Source organism: Micromesistius poutassou (assembly GCF_964030765.1).
Source record: "Micromesistius poutassou genome assembly, chromosome: 19".
NCBI classification, from domain to species: Eukaryota; Metazoa; Chordata; class Actinopteri; order Gadiformes; family Gadidae; genus Micromesistius; species Micromesistius poutassou.
Genome location: NC_140289.1, coordinates 6,842,885 through 6,861,823, shown reverse-complemented (window position 1 = coordinate 6,861,823; position 18,939 = coordinate 6,842,885). Strand labels below are relative to the sequence as shown.

Genomic DNA, 18,939 nt, shown 5'->3' with positions numbered 1-18,939 from the left:
TGTCTGTTCTATACACACTCTGCTATTAGATAGCATGGGTGCTGAGGTCGCAGGAATTCAAAAATCACACCAGTCCATACTGTTATTTTGGAAAGCAAAGATGTTCGTAGCGGGCAACACGCCTTGCTGACATGGACAGAATCTTTTTTTCTTTTGCTTTTTTAAAATCAACAACAGAGTTAATAGTGTTTCGGTCGCGATCGTGTTGAAACAGCCCCCCGAGTTTCGGTTACAGTAATATCCTGAGGTGGGTCGTGGTCAGGCCCCTACTGAAAAAAAAAGATCAAAATAAAAGCCCCATATGCTGGTGGAAATACCTCTGGATGGTCAGTGACTGTATAGTCAAAATAAGAGTCTGGAGGAAATGGCCTGAATTCACCAGGCTGGAGAAACTGTGTTGGGGTTTGTCATTCGGGCCCGCGCTCTCTGTAGACCTGTAAGACTGGACCTGCATGGGTCCAGTGAACCGAGCTGGACCAAGAGTCAACAATGAACTTACAATGGACCTGCAGTTGTGGTCCGGCGCTTTCCTTTTACGCTGTTTTTCCCAAACAGGGTGTGTGTGTGTGTGTGTGTGTGTGTGTGTGTGTGTGTGTGTGTGTGTGTGTGTGTGTGTGTGTGTGTGTGTGTGTGTGTGTGTGTGTAGGGTTTTGCAGTGCAGGTGGGCAAAGAAAGAAGCAAGGAAAACAGGAAAGAAAGAAAGAAAGAGAAGTTTTGTTTTTCCCTGTGCCGTTGACCTTAGAGAGCGAGAGAACCCTTTCTCAAACCTCTATTGGCCTATTGGTTTTGAAAGCTCCCCTTTAGCGTTTCCAGGGTCAATCTAGACTTAATAAACAGATAAATTCCCAATAACCTGGGAATTTACTCGTTGTGGAACATTTCTGGGAAGCGGCAGGACATACAGTTTGAGAAAATAAGAGTCCTCCCCAGAGTTTGGAGTCAGCCATCTGGATTTGTGATTTAGGCAAACTCAAGGGTGAAAATAATGAGTGAAATCAGCTGTTTTAGTGTCTGGGTGGAGGGAAAACCCGGCAGGAATTCCGCTTTCTGGAGCCAAATGCTATTACTGAAGGGTCTGGAGCTTTTGCCATTTCAAAATAAAAGCGTACAAAATATAGGTTTTTCACATGACAGCAACTTCACCATAATTGCCCAGAAGTGAACCTGTGTAGGTCATAAATATCAAGAAGTTCAATAAACCTACTTGTGTGTACTCTGAAATGATGCCCACTCATTATAGAGCCAACCATTCAACTCAAAACGGCACCCTCAAAAGATTCAACCGTAGTCTACAGGTGGGTGATCACGCCGACAGTGAGAGCTCACCTGTCGTTGGTGGGCGTCCACATACTGAACGATAAGGCGTGTGTTGACTGTGTGACTCCATGTGTTCCCGAGCGCTGCCATCACAAACCCAGAGTCCCCTTCACCGGGAGCGCCACCACCTGTTGGGACGCCAGCCACATTAACAACATTAAAACGCTACCATCCAATGAAATGGTTCTTGTTAACATTTGATTATTTATAAAGTACTATACATCCACACTGAAAATGACAAAAAGTTACTTTTTCAACACCTGAAAAACATATTGTGTCTACTTTAAAGCAGCAAATTTCCATCCATATGTGCGCCACCTATAGCAAAAACTAAAGAAAATGTACACCATTAGACACACAACTTGAAGAGCGAGTCTGTTGCGGTTCGGCTGCCACTCTGGCTGAACAACCATCAATGGGTGATGGAGAACGCGTCACTAATTGTGCTGCTTGTGAGTTGAATGCTTGGCGGGAAAGTGAATCATAGCCATGAAAAACACCATTGTGTTACCTCATTCTGTGATGGTGCCTTAACAGACATTTGTTTTAATTAAAATCTTTCAAGATCTTTGCCACCGATAGCCACCGTGACTTGTAGACTCGGGCAGGATACATTTTTCAACCAATCATATCACAGAACATGTTTCAGGTCACCACTTTCATACAGTCTATGGATCACCCTCATATGAAACCTCCACATGCTCAACACAAAGCAGCAGTGGCTAGCTAGCAGCTGGCTAGCAAGCAATAGGTCGGCAAACAGCTGGCTAGCAGTAGGCGAGTGAGCAACAGGACAGCAGTAGGCTTGCTAGCAAGAAGCGCGCTATCCAACAGCTAGCTAGCAAGCAGCTGGATCGCTTGTATGTTTGGTCAATATTACACAATCCGACCCTAAAGGATTTGATCAAATTCCTTTCCTCCCACGTTTTGTCCTGCTAATGACCCGTTTTTTCTTGGGAATACAACACATTAGGGGAAGTAGATATGCTCAGATTTCTCAGTTTCACGTTGTCTCAGAGTTGACCTCCTATGAACTTGTATTTTATAAAAAGGCAGGGCTGCGTGAAGTCAGCCCTTGGGGTCCTGTTAAATCCACCTCAGCTCTCGCTAACCCAACGGCATCTTCTAATCCTCCCTTTGTCTGCCCACACATTCTCCCCTGGCTGAAGTTTACTTTAGCTTTGTTTGGGTTAGCTTTGCTTGGGTTAATTTAGCTTAGCATAGTTTAGCTGTGCTCTTGGGTGTTGGTTAGTTTAGCTTGTGCTAAGCTTGTGCGGCTGCACAGATCATCACGGAAAATTAAAGTTAATAAATCAAAACCAGGGTTATGGTCAGCTAATGAAAGGATAAAAGAATCACCAGTTCTTATCCTGTTGCTATTATTAAAGATCTATTATGATATTATTATCGCTTATGAGGATTCATTTTGTGAAATGGAATGTGCCAGATATCAGATCGTGACCCATATAGTTAAACTCTGCCAACTAAAGTCCACTCCCTCAGACTCTCCCAGTAATCGCTACATCACTGTAAGCATCTAACAGATTTACAAAAGGCCGGGCATCAAGTCTTTGCAACCCTGCCTCTCATAGTTATTATTATTATTTTTTTATTAAACCTTTATTTAACCAGGCAGATCATTAAGAACAAGTTCTTAATTATTCTTAAGTTCCTAAGTTATTTCACTGTACATTTTAACTTTGTTCCTTCACTCATCAATGTACATTATTTCACTGTACATTTTAACTGAACTTTGTTCCTTCTCTCATCCGTCTCTGGATTCCATTAGCCAACAGTCACATCCTCTCCGGGATTGAATTGAATGTTGCATTATACGTACAAAAGGTATACAAATGAAAACAGTGACTTTTTTGTTTCAACACTGCGGTGTAGCGGCTGTCCACTGCAGCCCAGCTACGGTACAGTTGGCATAGGGCTGGGCAGGGCTGGGCAAAACTGGGCCAAGCTGGGTTCAAACTGGCTGAACCTGTTGGAGGGTTTTCACCAAAAGCAGGTCAGGGAAGCTGGCTCGCTCCACCAGATTAAACACTGGGAATCAAGGGCCAGCCTCAAAGAAGGACTTGTGGCATGGTGCCTGACCACAGAGCAAGGGATGGGGGGATAGACAGAGTGAGGGGGGAGTGAGGGGGGAGAGAGAGAGAGAAAGGGGGGGGGGGGGGGGGTTGAGAGGTATGGATTGAGAATTACAGCTTAATGAAGCAGTATAAGAAAAGCTCTACAAGTAAACTTATCTACAAGTAAATAAGTGTTTGTCATAATCCTTAGAGCCAAAACCGCACAAAATAACCACACATGATTCATGACAAAAACTTTTGGCAACCAAACTTGACCCAACCTAGCACAGCCCAAACCTTGCGCAACACAAGTTAGTGAAAATGATCCCAGTGCAATCGCAACTAGCGCAACCCCGGTGAACCCATGATATCTGGAAGAAAATAACTAGCTCACCTCCATTCCCAAGGTACGTCGTTATCTGATTGGTCAGGACAACCTAGACGAAGAGAAAAATAAATAAAAGATTAGCCATAATATGGTGGTTGAGCTGATTTAAAAAAATCATTAGGACTTTTCTAAAACCATTACAATTAATGCCTCATTCACTTACACACAAAAACAACCAGCGGAAAGTGTGTGTTCTGTGTGTGTGTGTGTGGTTGCATTTGACCTGGATAATACCCTATTTGTGACTTTATTCATATGTAATTTCATTTTGGTAATTCAATCAATGTCATGTGCATTGGCAGAGCCATGTGCTCTAAATACATAGGATCCTGACTTAATAGACCATTATTAATAGTCCTTTAATAATAACAATCAATCAATCAATAACAATTCAATTTCATTGAAACACAAAATCTCAAAAATGTGTCTCAAAAACAACTATAGCGCCCCGGGAAAGAGTCGATGCCGTGGCAACGGTTGCTATAGTAGCGGGAGCTATTTGTTGGTCCAAACAGTCGGAATCCTGCTGTTGTTCTGTGACTTTGACGCAGACTATATTCAAGCCCATATTTGTGAAGCGCGTTCGGGGACTGAAAAGGTGTTTGTGCACGTTCTGTTTTTTTTCGCCACCAGAGTAGAAGACTCTCTGTAATCTGCACAAAGAGGCGAAGCGTGTGATGAAATATTGTATAACACACTCTAAACAGCGCCATGACAACGCTAATCCACCCGACAACAGCCTCCTCCTCCTGCTGCTGCTGTTGTACAGGACCGCATGATGAACGGCTTGTATTTATACAGTAACGCTCATCTGCTGGAGGACTACAGCAGGGGGGCCAGAGGAGGCAACTACCCACACACACACACATGGATGCATCTTGTCAGGACAGATCTCTTCCCTGATACCGAAGTTGAAGGGAGGGTAAAAGAAAATGGGGAGAAAATACGCTGTTTACTTTGTCGAGTTCCAACAGCGCTCCACCGCACCACAAACATCCATGTGCCAAAACATTGACAGAGCTGCGGTGGTTCTGGCCGAGGAGGTAGAGCAGTGTAGACAAAATAATGAACAGAGAGAGAGAGAGAGAGAGAGAGAGAGAGAGAGAGAGAGAGAGAGAGAGAGAGAGAGAGAGAGAGAGAGAGAGAGAGAGAGAATGCAGGAGGGAGATGAAGTGACCCAGGCAGTCCGCGGAGACGGAGACCAGGAGCGTATTTGAACAACAGCGGAGGGCATCGCCGAGGCCCTGTTGCTAAGATACGCCAAGCAGCGGCCTTGAGACGCGAACACACACACATCAAACACACACACCCTCGCTCTCAAACACACACATGCACATAGACACACCCACTCTCGCTCACACACACATACATAGAAACACACACACACACACACACACACACACACACACACACACACACACACACACACACACACACACACACACACACACACACACACACACACACCCCTTCAAAGAGCCCACCCCGGTGGTGGGCTTAGGCTCAGACCAACCCCACGCGTCTGGTTGTGTGGTTGACTTGGGCCTCAGTAGTGAAGTCACAACCACACTTGAGGACAGAAAACTAGAGAACCGACTAGTACTATGATTCCCATTGTGTACTAGTAGCTGGTTGGGTTTCATTCCCGCAACAATCCTGCACTAACTGATTGTTATTCAAATCAATCCTTCAACTTAAATACAAAGATGCTCCATCATCAGTAGTTGCTTGTCTTCAATCGTTCTCCCTTCTGACTGACTTAAGTCAGGATAGTGTTGTGGTTAGGGTGTTTAACATCCAGCCACAGGTTTAGGGATTCATATCCTAACATTTGTAGTCTACCTGTAGGCATCGATAAGCAACCTTGGGGTCAGAAAACCAGTTGGGTCCCCTGATATGCATATGGGTCTGTTCTGACACAATCTATAGATATTTGATGATCAATTTAAGCCATTTATCTTTTTTATTTTATTTTTAAACTCATAGATATTCTTTGGATTAAAACCAAATGATTAATGATTCATAGCAAACCACTAGCAAACTACTATTAATCTCTTGAATGTGAAGTAAAGGGATGCAGCGGCAGAAGTTGAGTAAAAACTTCTTGTGTGGAGGCTGATGCACAATAGTCAAAGTCGGGCGTACAGGCAATTTCATAACTCAAAATGGTCACAGTCCATTAAAACTTGGGAATCACTTTCCCAACCACTTCCTGTTGAATTCACTGTTAGTTGCTTTGGATAATAGTGTCTGGTCTCGTAAATGACTAGATAGTGAAATAAAGCACCTGCCCAATGACAACATGCAAATATAAAGTTTTGAACCAGAAACCAGAGCACTGTTGCAGCAGCCAATGACTGATCACCTCTCAAGATGCTTGCAACCTAAACTAACTTCAGAACAAAACAATGTTGATTTATAGCTGGCCAGGGTTGAACTGTCTGCTATAAATAAATAAATAGGCTACGTGATTTATATTTTCGGATAGAGTACACAACAGTTGTGGTTAAGTTTGTAGATATTATTTGAGTTGTATCTGGAGTATATTGATTTCTAATTGAAGGGAATTCCTTTGAGGATGAAAAAGTTCATAACATCAATAAATTCCTCAATAAAGAAAGCAGACATAACCACTGTGTAAATGCTATCTTGCCTGCCCCCTTCTGTCCCAATATGGGTATTGCATTTTAAATTAACAACTGCATGTAAAAGAGAGCAGCAAATAGGCTTCAATCTACTGCTGATGTAAATGTGTGACCATGTAAACAAAGGTAATGATTATGTAAATATCTTATAGCTTTAATGTCCTCGTCACAACAGTGGATTTGAATGCTGTACTAAATTGGAAGATAAATATATTCAGCTGTAGGCAGAAATACAGACTTTGAAAAGGGACAACAGGGACATCTAGTGGTCTAACGTTGAAAACGAATTAATGTGACGGTTTACGTTAGGAAAACTTAGGATCCTCACCTAAAAGACGAAGGTCACAGGCAAAAACGGGAAGGGGTTTGCTTGTGAAGAGCAACTAAACTCACTGGGATGTTGAACTGGTGCGCCAGGTACTTGAGTGTGGAGGCCTCCTGGGTCAGCAGGTTGGAGCGAGACGCTAGGTTACCCGGTAGGGTGGTGTCAAACTCTTTACGCACTACCGAAGCCACCGAGTCCAGGATCACCAGACCCGCCTTGGTGGAGATAATGTCCACCTCTAGTCTGTCCAGCCTGGAGGGATGGACCAATCAGATGACAGAGGACACAGGACATGGAGATGGAGAAAGATGAGAAATATGCGAATTATTCTTTTTGGAAATGTGTGAGATAAGGGATGAGTAAGATGGGTATAAAGAGAGAGAGTGAGAAAGAGAGGGAAAAAGAGCATGGGAGACAGAAAGAGGGAGGAAGGGAGAAAGATGGTAAAAGAGAGAGACAGAGGGAGAAACAATAGAGATTTGGGGGAAAGAGAGAAAAAAAGAGGAGTAAAACAGAATGTCCCAGATGAATATCAACGGACAGAAGATGAAGGAGAGGACATGACCATATCATAGAGACCTGAAGGGGGGGGTTACCTGTTGAGGACGTCCTGACAGGTGAGCTCCCTGAAGACATGGACCCGGCTGGCCATCTGCAAAACCCGCTCCCTGGAGGAGAAGTATTCTGGGAACCGCGCCTGGGCCATCTCCACTAGCCTGACCCCACCCAGCAAAGAAGATATACATGATATATAAGTCCAGTCAACTTTAGTCAAGAATCCCTCTCTGTATATAGAAATCCAAAATCCCTTACTTGTTCACTTTGTAGTGGACAGTTTGCAGTTTGGAGGGGGGGGGGGGTCAACATTTAGTAGTGGTTTGAATTGAGTGTACAAATCTCCCTGCTACAGCTAGGAGCTTGAGGGATCAATCCTGCATCATATGAGCTGGGAATGAGCTGGGAGCTCGGAATGCAACATAGCTGAGACAGGAGCAGGTGGGGGGGTACTTCTCTGACCTCTCTGCGCTGAAGGCCGACTCGGTGTCTATGTAGACCACGCCGGCGTCCAGCCCCCCCAGAGCCCTGGGGAGGGTGGTGAGGACGCTGAGCATCACACACATCTGGGTCTTACCGCAGCCTGATGGACCCGCCACCTGGTGGACACACACACACACACACACACGTAAACATAGTCGTAAACATAGTCGTAAACACACAGTAGACACACACAGATTAGGGGTATACACACAATGACTTTGCATTTGTTTAGATTGAAAGCACCACACAGTCTTTATGGACACCTAAACAATTTAAACCAGGAGCAGCTTAGGATCAAACCAGTGAGAAACTGCAGTTCCTCATTGTATATCCTCATTTAATTACCATTCATTATTCAGTAAATTTTTGATACCGGGACCCCGCCCCCATACACACACACACACACACACACACACACACACACACACACACACACACACACAATACATCCCGTAAAGAGAGTAGATAACTGCTTAGTGTTACGACATGTTATGTTATACATGGCGGGATGAACCAAAACAGATAGATAAACATTATGAGACAGTTTGAGAATTAGTACCTCGGTGATGGTCCCCAAGGGCAGACCTCCACGGAGGAAATCGTCCAGAGCAGGGAGAGACGTGGAAAGAAAACTCTCAGACTTCGGCTTCCACAGCTCCAAGAGCTTGTAAATAAATCAAACAAAAGATAAACACAGGTGTGCACTACGAGTGTAGTTTTGACAACTGTAGCTAGCATTTGAATACGTCCGGATAAATCCTCTTTGGCAGGAGAGATAGAGAGACATCGTATCTCATAGATACAGAGACATACGGAGAGAGAACAGTACCGTTGTGACTGGGGGCGCACATTGTTTGCTGACAGATCGCATCAAAGTTAAGGCATTTTGGTAGCTCAGTCCCGCAACCCGCATCACTTCCAGCGGGGTAAGGGACAGAAGATCCTGCCGAGGAGACACATTTTAGGATTAACAACATCGGGTTTGATGAGTACTCCATAACTTTGTAAGCTAGCCTCGGGTTTGTTTACCTTGCAACTTTCCACATGGTGACGCTTGAGAAGTTCACATAATTCCTGCGACACACCCGCTCTTCTTAGTTTTTTACTTGCCATGTGTTCGGTTTGTCCTTAATGTACAGCTTATACAAGATAACGCTGGATAAATGAATGAAAAATAACGAGTCAAACATTATCAACAATCTTTAGCAGTTCCGTCTCAGCGCTTCACAGTTGGCCGCGGTGCATTGTGGTCAATGTAGGCAATTACTGAATTAATCAGCACTACATGCAGTTGACTGTTCTTTCTAAATCAACATAGTAATAATGGATACATTATTTGTCATATTAGACACAATTTTCTATCTTCCATAAAGATATCTTTATCTTCCCCCCCGTCAACAATCCTGCCCGCCCGCAATTGAACACTCTCCCCCCCCCCCAAGAGGGCTAAGATCGCCACTGTGTGTGTGTGTGTGTGTGTGTGTGTGTGTGTGTGTGTGTGTGTGTGTGTGTGTGAGAGAGAGAGAGAGAGAGAGAGAGAGAGAGAGAGAGAGAGAGAGAGAGAGAGAGAGAGAGAGAGAGAGAGAGAGAGAGAGAGAGAGAGAGAGAGAGAGAGAATGCAGGAGGGAGATCGTGGTGTGTTAGAGAGCATGTCTGTGTGTGGGGGGGAGGGAGGGATGGAGTGGAGGAAAAGAGGAGGCACCCTGTGTGGGTGTGTAACTGCCTATGTAGGCCTATGTTGAAACACATGGAGCTCCATATAAGCATGAAATATAAAGGTCCCAGTCCCACTGTACACCGACCCTATCAGAGTTATCGGAGACCCAACCCTGGAGGAGAGACGGACCATTGTCTGTCCTCAGATCAACTGAGATACTGAGACAAGGCCAATACTTCAAATCAACCTGCAAATAAAACTAATTTTCATTATAGTCTGCTTATAAGCCGCAAAACATCAGTTAAACGTACTTTTTTTTAAAATAATAAACGCATACTGTAGATATGAAACAATTTATGAAAAAATAAGTAATCTCAAAGCCATGACAAGAACAGGCCTTAGACTGCGTTCCTAAGTGGCCCAAGCCCAGTCTGGGGGTGTTTATGTTAGGCTTAGTGGATTCCCATGGCCCTGTATGTCTCCAGGGATCAAACTGGGCTACCGTGGAAAGAACATCTCCCATCATGGTTTCCATCTTTGTTCAATTTGTTTATAGATGTTGACTCTAGGCTTGAGAAGGCGAGTTTTGGCCAACGCGATTGGATGGAAATACATTTGTCTTGGATGAAAATCAAGAGCCGCTGAAGTTTTATTAGGGGCACATTGAGCTTACTGTAATTTATTAGAAATAAGAAACTGTAGACCTTAAATGTTGATGTTCAGACTCTCACTTGATTGTGGGGAATGAAGAAGTAGAACTCTAGCTAGGCCCTAGTTTATCTCAGTTAATTACACTAAATTAATATATTCTGTCTAGACTGAAGCCAAGGCATTTTATCTTTGCAACAAGCAGATATATAATTTAATCGTTTTATTATTATCCAAGAGTAAATTTGATAATTAGATTATATTCTTGGACTATGAGTATTAGATCAGGAAGCCAGCATCAAACAAAATACGCTTTTGATCGACATTGTTCCAAAGTGACCATCTTCATTATATTCTTTACTGTACAGTACAGGGGCATGTACTGCAGAAGTAAAGTAGCCCATATATCTGGAATGTGGAGTGCAGCAATCTCGGAGCCTGCAGACTATCACTTAACATTCTGCTACTGCTGGACCCTGCTGCAGTTCCCTAACAACCACAGAACCAAAAAAACAAACAGAGAGATGGCCAGAGCGGGCTGGGGGGGCTGTTGAATGCAGGCATGGCTACCATTCAGGATTAAATGCATTTCCATAACAGTTACTTGTGACAACCAGGGTCATAAGTAGGCTTATATCTCATCCTGGTCCGGTTGTACACTGAAATGTGGAAATGTCCAGTCCAAATTTAGCCCACATCATAAACAAGGATCATGTGATAATTTGTGGCTTGCTATTTATTGCTATTTATTCTTTTCTGTTTTTGAAGTCCAACATTCAAACCGTAGGGATCTTAGAAACAGGTTTGCTGAGGATTACGTCAACTCTAGGGAGGAGTTATGCAAATTAGCAGAACAACCACATCGAGGGTCTCGAGCCCGGGGTTCCTCTGTGTGCAAGGTGTGTCGCTCGGTACTAAAAGACTACACATCAACTGAGAGGAAACGTCATATAGTGAAGAGAGTACACGGAACATGGCATCAAAATGTCCCAAATGCGACAAAACTGTGTATTTTGGTAAGTCAACGTGTTTTCTATTAAGACTGCTCCAAAATGTACTGTATTGTTATTTGATTTACGTCGCCATTTTCTATAAAGATGTATAGTGTAGATGTAGTGGGCTTGTGTACTAAAAACTCACAGGTTTCAACCAAACTATATAACCAATAAATGTAGTCTGCTTTAGCTACAATGTTGACGTATTTATCATTCATTCCTTTCTCCCTCGACTTCTGACTGCCGACTTGACAGCATTTCAATGTCAGACACCTGCAACGCAATGGTATTTGTAAGCGTAAACTAATCGGCCATTGCCATTAACCTAGCATAACATTAGCAACTATTTATTCGATTAGGATAAATACCTTTCCCTCGTTATTTTTAAAGAAAAAAAATTTACATTTCACAACGCTGAGCTCCAGTCGTCTTACAATAACGTCATGCCACATGGCGATGCTAAATTATTTATTATTTGCACATGATGCGTCCGAGGTATAGATCGGGTTAGCCTCTCATTTAATTTCAATTCTCGTGAGAACAAAGGAGTGATTAGGAGTAATTTCAGCAAAGTTCAGCACTAACTGGCATGGACAGCTCCCCCTGCAGCCAATAAACCTGGGGGGGTCCACCGAGGACAAAACGGACCCCACCCCGATCAAACGCTCGTTATATTGGAAGATGGTGTTTGATTAGTAGTGGGTGTCTGTGAATGATCGAGGTTCATTGGAGCGTATTTGAATTGAAATAAAGGGGTTGTTTGAGGTTTACATGAGTCACAGCCATCTTCTATCGTTGTAGGCTACTCACTCTTATTTCAAGGCAAAATGTTAAGCTCAATGTTAATATTACATAACATTCATGCTGTTAGTCACTTAAGGGCTATTTTAAATATTGGAGTCAGTCACGAATATATATTATGGAATATATATTCAAAGACCATTCATACGGTTTCAAAGATATGTCCTCCTCACCATTTTCTTCTAGGCCTACATGATGAGCTATAATCCATTATTAATCAGTTGCTCAGGGAAAGGTATAAGAAAAGTTGGCTTCCTTGCATCATGAGCTCTATGTTTGTTTTATTCCTAGTCGATGACGTAATGGGTTACTGCCTTCATTTTTCCACGTTAAGAATCCCTACGCCTGTCCGGGGAAGTGCCATAAAGAGGAACGCTAATAATAATAATAATAATAATAATAGTCAAATGGGTTTTGTATTAAATGTTGATACACCTGCACTTATGGATCTCTAAATATTATAATATTAATAATTGTATAACTATTTATAACTTATTTATAAACCTTCATATACAGATGAGTTATAGGCAATAAGTGTGTGTGTGTGTGTGTGTGTGTGTGTGTGTGTGTGTGTGTGTGTGTGTGTGTGTGTGTGTGTGTGTTTGTGTGTGTGTGTGTGTGTGTGTGTGTGTGTGTGTGTGTGTGTGTGTGTGGGTTTGGGGGAAAGTGAACTTCACAGCAACCAGTTAGCCAATCAGAGGAGCCGGCGGTATCAGGGTGGATATTCTAGGACAGGCCAAAATAGTCCTGAGATAAACCAGTGAAACACTCACTCCCATTATCATATCTGGTGGAAGAGAACATCTATTTAGAAAGAAGTATTTTTTCTTTAGGCTACTCTCTTTCTGCCCCGAATAAAGTTACGACATCTGAACTATTGATATTTCATCACAACATCGATCAGGATATGTTAAACAATGTGATATGTTTTCAATTAAAGATGTGCAGCAAACTTGCAACACTGCTTCAAAATCTTGGATTTTCTTTTTGATGAAAAGAAACCACTAAATATATAAATGCATACAATGTGTGGTCTCTTAAGCAAAGTAAAGCTGCTGTAAGTGGAGTCCACTTATGTGTGCTTAGTATGTAAGAGGTGTGTAAGTGTGGTAACTCATATGTATGTAAACTCCCAAGACATGAGGAGTGGACATAGACTCAAGGAGAGGATAATGTAATAAACAACTGTCAAAAAGACGGAGGGTTATGGTTGATATTAGGGTTGGGGTTAGTGATTCGGCTAGAAGTTAAATTATAATTGGGATATGGTTGAGGGTAGGGTTTGTGGTTCGGGATAGGGGTTTGGGTATGGGGTTAGGCTAGGATTTTGGTTAGGGTATGAGAAGGGGTAGGATAAAGGGTCAAATTGGGGGTAAGGGGTAGGGGTAAGACTAGGGTATCCAAGACCACTGTTCCCCTCTGAGTGATAACCAAGCTGAATACCACGCTGCCCTTTAGAGAGAAATGGAAAGAATGCACTTAGAGCCGATATGGACCCTAATTAACGGGAGCACAGGGACCTCCCTTTCTCTGAGATGCGTGTACACACACACACATACACAAACAGACACACACACAGACACATACACAAACAGACACACACACAACCACACACAAGTATGCTTTCTCAGTTCTTGATCAGGGTTCCGGTCTTGGATACGAAATGACAAATTGGAGTGGGAGCACTCTATCTCCATCATTGAGCCATTATTTGAATAATGTTTCTATTACTAGTATATACCAAGGTGTTAACGTGATATACACTCTTCTCCTTTCCAAATTGTCCTCTGTTTACTTTCTAAACTATTTCAAAATGTCCTTGTTTCATTTGGCTTTTCCATGTGGTTGTCAATCTGATCGACCCAGAATCAATAAGTATATAAATATATGTGCCCTGATTGTGACCCGGCGGTCTGCTGTGTCCTCAGCGGAGAAGGTGTCCTCACTGGGGAAGGACTGGCACAAATTCTGTCTGAAGTGTGAGCGCTGCAACAAGATCCTGAACCCTGGGGGACATGCTGAGGTGAGTCCACTGTGCCTCAAAGGGCCTGTACGTCATGTCTGAGAATTGTACAGACAGAGCAGACAAGAGCCAGGTTTCAGAATAAACAAGCCTCCCCCCTCCCTCCCGACCTTTCTCCGCCATTGAGAATGTGTTGGATTCAGGTGTGGGAGCACTTTTAAGTCTGATTCAAGGTAAGGTCAAATAAGTTGAGGTAGGTGAAAGAATGAGTTAGCTGAGGTAAAATAGGTAATTCATTATTAAGAGTAGTTGTTATTTTCAGTAAGAAGTGATAGGTATTGTCTAAGCTCAAATCAAAGAGATATATCAAGTAAAACAATAATGAAGGTAAAGGTGAAAGGTTACTGTTAAAAGATCAAGGTCATTTGTTATTATTCTACTCAAAGCTTCCGTCATGGTGTCTTTAGACAGATAATGATCTGACTTTATACCTTCCATGATATAAGAACTGGATTAGATGTGTGAAGGGGATCAGAAAGGAATGTGTGTTGTTTATCCTTTATGATTTAATGTGTGACAACAGCAGGATTAAGACTACTGATTAAGGCCTTAAAAGGTCCAATCATTTTTGCTTGGAAATGTTATCCAACAAACCATCGTGTTGAAGCAATATATTACCATATCAAGTTCTAAAAAAAATGAGCGAACAAGGGAAGAATTCATTTTCTGTTCAATTTAGATGTTTTATTATTATTATTATTATTATTATTATCTATTTTATGCCTCTGCAGCATGACGGAACTCCATACTGCCACAAGCCCTGCTATGCTGCCCTCTATGGACCAAAAGGTGCAGTTACCCATCTTTCTTCACTCCATTGCAAAAACTAAGGAGCTAGCAGGCAGGCAGGGGTCATGATACGATACACACTTCCAATCCAATACATAATAAAACATTATTAAACAAAATTTCATTATGAGTTTGCAAAATGCACTACACACTACACAAAAAACACGGGAAAAAAAAAGAAAAACCACAATCCCCTTTTAGTTTTACATATCAGCACACTGTATTAAATGCTACCCGTTTCTGTACAACCACTATTTTCAATGTAAACTTTAGGAAATGGTACATTTTTGAAAATCAAGAGATTTTCATGCAGATCACATTGTCAAGGATTTTTTTGCAATGACCATTTTCAATATAAAATGTACCCAATTTCAGATTATGGATTTTCATCATCATCTTGCTCCCCTGGAAGCCTCTGGAAACAATCAGTTTCAACTTCTTCTGTAATTGTTGTTTATGAGTCAGACAAAAACTGATGTGTGGTGATATCATCATGTTTCAGGTGTCAACATTGGTGGTGCGGGCTCCTACGTGTACAACACTCCAGCCAATGAGGCTCCTGCTAGCGTTTCCATGGAGACAGACTCAAAGCCCCCTGAGGAGAAGAGGCCTCCTGTGCGAGGCCCCGTGAAGGGTAAGAATCAATAGGGTTCATATCAAGAGTTCAAGATCAATATCATAGCAGGGGTTTCAAACTAAATTTGTTTTCTCCAGTAATTTGGTTCTCTAGAGATAATACCAGTGATATGACTTCAGTGGTTATCTGGGATCCAGCAGTCCTACTTTATTAGAACTCATGGGGGGAGACAGTGCAGAGCCTGAGCTGCAAACCAGAAATGGTAAGGGGCGGAGTTATCGCCTTGGTTCCTGTTTAGTATGGAGGTATTCTACTCGATTTGAGTAAGTGTATTTCTATAGTGGCCAGTCTATGTTATGTTTATTTGAAACCCTTACAGATGCTTTTCTTTTGAACGGTCTCCAGACAGGATGTTTTGGCTTGTCTTCCCATTGTTTACTAGTGTTGTGTTCACTTTAATAGCCAATAATGCTCTTCCAGATCTCCACCTCCAGCAACATGAAGGGTCGAACAGCAAATATAAAGAAAGTGAAACGTTCATCCAGATGTGTCAGCTTTTAGATGTGGATCTAAAGACTGATTTGTGGGACAGCCTCTGTGTTAATGACTAGGTGATGCTAGTCCAGATGTTGACCTCTCCCTCCACCCTGACCCTGTTGTTCCCCTGCAGCTGCCAGCTTCACGTCCTTCTCCGGTGGGCCCAACGATTGTCCCCGGTGCAACAAGACCGTTTACTTTGGTGAGTTTGGGCTTTTGTGAATGTTGCTTCATACAGCTTTAAATGAGCACATGACTGCACAAACCAATATCAAACAAAAACTTCCATGGTGATAATGTACATTTCCTGTGTGTGTGTGTGTGTGTGTGTGTGCGCGTGTGCTTGGTGTGCGTCCATGTATGCCTGTGTATTGTGTGCTTGCGGGTGTCCCCCATTCATGCCTGTCCATGTGTGTAAATGCACGTGTGTGTGTGTGTGTGTGTGTGTGTAGCCGAGAGAGTGTCCTCTCTGGGTAAGAACTGGCACCGTCCCTGTCTCCGCTGTGAGAGGTGCAGTAAGACCCTCACTCCTGGCAGCCATGCAGAGGTGAGACAAAAACGCACTACCCATCCTTTACCATGACATAGTCTCCTATAGTATTCAATGTCTGCAAATCTATCAGGTATTATATATCTCTGGTGTTAGATATGTTGGGATATTTGGGATATATATATGATAGCCCGATCATCACTAGTTTAATCTACTGATACATAGAAGTAGCAGACCCATAATAAATGAGAGGGTTTGTCCTTTGATAATACATTTTTGAAATGGTTCAATTGTTCTTTTTATACAATCGGTAATTGGTAATTAAACCCTTGACTTATTGATCTCCTTTATAGTCAGTACTAGACTACTATTTACTACTGACTATGACTATTTAGTAATAAAACAGACCTTATCTAAGGCAACTTACAGTGAATTTTCATTAGCACTTAGGCATCTTGCCGAGGGGATCGAACCCACAGCCTTTCGGTTGGGACTCCTGTAGCATTCTGTTTGGGGTGGAAGCATGTTGAACACTTTGGCGTTTCAGGGATGTTTGTTTTAATGGGTCTTGTCTTGTTCTCTTGCAGCATGATGGCCAACCGTACTGTCACAAACCATGTTATGCTGTCCTGTTTGGGCCCAAAGGTACATGTCTCCCCATGATACATTTACTTTTAACCATCATCACATCAGTATTGTAACCCAGCTCTGTTCCACTATAACAGGGGAGGTGAAGAACTGAACAGGTGTGGTAAAGAGAGACTGTAAAAACATTTGTAAATGACAGACATACTGTAACAACTATATGGGTTTTTAAATGTAAGGGTGAGAAATATGTTTGCAGAGCATTATCATTTCCAAAGCAGGTATCATTTATTTTGTGTTAGATTACACATATAATTTCCAAATAAAATAAAAGCCCTACACAATTTTTTGATTAATTAAATATATGGACAGATGTACACCCATTACTTGGTCCTTAAGTGACAAGGTTGGTTAATAAGGTTTAGTGAGTAGAATAATCTGTTATTAACCTAACTTAGTCACTAAGTAACAAACTCAGTTAGTAACCAAGTCAGTTACTAATAAAGGCCAGTAAGTAAAAAAGGCAGTTATGAATAAAGTAACAAAGTTGTTTAGTAATGATGTCTGATGGTGTCATGTCCGTTAATAACAAGGTTCATTGTGATTTCAGTGCATTACAGTTTTGGTTAGAAAAGGGTTGGTTGGAAAATGCAAAGCGCAAGAGTACACTCATTAAAGCTGTGTTGTTTTGACCTCTGACCTCTCACCAGGTGTAAACACAGGAGGTGTGGGGAGCTACATCTATGACGAGAGCGGGGCTGAGCCACAGCCATAAACTGTACTATACTTCTCATGTGGTTGCTTCCATGATGCGTTGCTTTCCACAGGCCTTATGACCTGAAGTTAAGACCCTTACCTAAACTCAACCACCTCTAAACAAATACATAAACCTAACCACCAGTTATGTGGTTACTAAACAAAACCATAATGTTGACTTAAGTAAACCATCTGTTAACCTAATACCTAAACTAAACCATCTGTCAGCATTACCAAACCAGCCCCAGCATCAGGCAATTTCAATCTTTAAGCATAAACATAACCATCCCTGATCTAAAATGTTGAAACAAATGCACCATGGGAAATAACCACAGGACAAGGTTTAGTTTACGTTTACCCCTGAAGACCACCCCCTGCCAGCCCCCCATCAAACTCTGGAGGATCCCAAATGTCTTTAACCCCTTCCCGTGGGGGGGGCGGCCTACCCCCTGCTCGATGACCTACTTAGAAGCTCTCTCTACGTAGCTTTCTGTTGTTGCAATCTGGGACAGTAACAGCTTCTCACTGTATTTTTGCCTTCCACCCACACGGTGACTAACACGTGTTACACAACATGTATTACACACAGAGATGGATCTGATGTATGTTTCAGTTTTATTTCTATATTGTTTATATATCTATTTTTTGTATTGAAGCTGAACCTTATAGATCCACCAGTATGATGTTTAAAAAAGCGGTGGCTTTTAAATTGTGTCACGTTAAAGTGTTAATTTTAGCCAAATAATAAGTGTGATTTCTCCTTTTGCCAAATGAGTGGCCTGGTATATATTTCTTTTTTTTTTAAACTATCAACACTAAATTGTTTCTAGTGCAGTAAAAAATATAGAAAGTAGAGAATGTCCATGCTCATGTTGAAGAAAGGGCAATTTATCTCGACGTATTCAGTTGTGCGGTGGTTGGTTTGAAAAGGTCATCTGTCAAATCACATTTTGTACAATAAATGGTGTGAAACCAAATGTGTTAAATGGATGTGAGTTTTTTATAAACCGAAATATGATGCGAATAAGAACGCAAGACAGACAGGTTATTTAGATTTTAATACATTACAAAGAGAGGTAATAAATAGGCCTAAGTGCTAATCAAAACAAAATTAGCGGAACTAAGATACAATTCGGACAAACAAATCTGTTAAAATGTGTATTGAGTGCAAGTTATTCATTTTTCATATACAGTATATTATTATATATGTCTACCATAATGTTAAACTTCTAGGGAAATTACGCAACCCAATAACATTGACGTCATGATACTAGGCACACCTTTCGGTGACGT

The 18,939-nt window shown here is 42.0% G+C and overlaps 2 protein-coding genes across 2 annotated transcripts in view; one reads left to right on the top strand and one right to left on the bottom strand.

Moving 5' to 3' along the window:
* Positions 1–9,016, bottom strand: part of rad51b (RAD51 paralog B) — a 31,632-nt gene extending 22,616 nt beyond the window's left edge. Inside the window, exons 1-8 of the mRNA XM_084483802.1 lie at positions 8,818–9,016; positions 8,618–8,731; positions 8,348–8,452; positions 7,768–7,904; positions 7,347–7,466; positions 6,819–7,002; positions 3,787–3,829; positions 1,327–1,445 (exon numbers count right to left, since the gene is read on the bottom strand). Of these exons, the coding sequence (XP_084339928.1) occupies positions 1,327–1,445; positions 3,787–3,829; positions 6,819–7,002; positions 7,347–7,466; positions 7,768–7,904; positions 8,348–8,452; positions 8,618–8,731; positions 8,818–8,901 (906 nt within the window). The 5' untranslated portion in view covers positions 8,902–9,016. The remainder of the gene's footprint in view (positions 1–1,326; positions 1,446–3,786; positions 3,830–6,818; positions 7,003–7,346; positions 7,467–7,767; positions 7,905–8,347; positions 8,453–8,617; positions 8,732–8,817) is intronic.
* Positions 9,017–10,989: 1,973 nt separating this feature from the next.
* crip2l (cysteine-rich protein 2-like) lies at positions 10,990–17,665 on the top strand (the record flags this gene model as incomplete). Its single annotated transcript, XM_084484271.1, has 8 exons — positions 10,990–11,109; positions 13,818–13,912; positions 14,644–14,701; positions 15,204–15,335; positions 15,949–16,017; positions 16,268–16,362; positions 16,893–16,950; positions 17,601–17,665. Exons 1-8 carry the CDS (start codon positions 11,067–11,069, stop codon positions 17,663–17,665), a joined length of 615 nt encoding a protein of 204 aa, XP_084340397.1. The 5' UTR covers positions 10,990–11,066.
* Between the last annotated feature and the right edge of the window lie 1,274 nt (positions 17,666–18,939).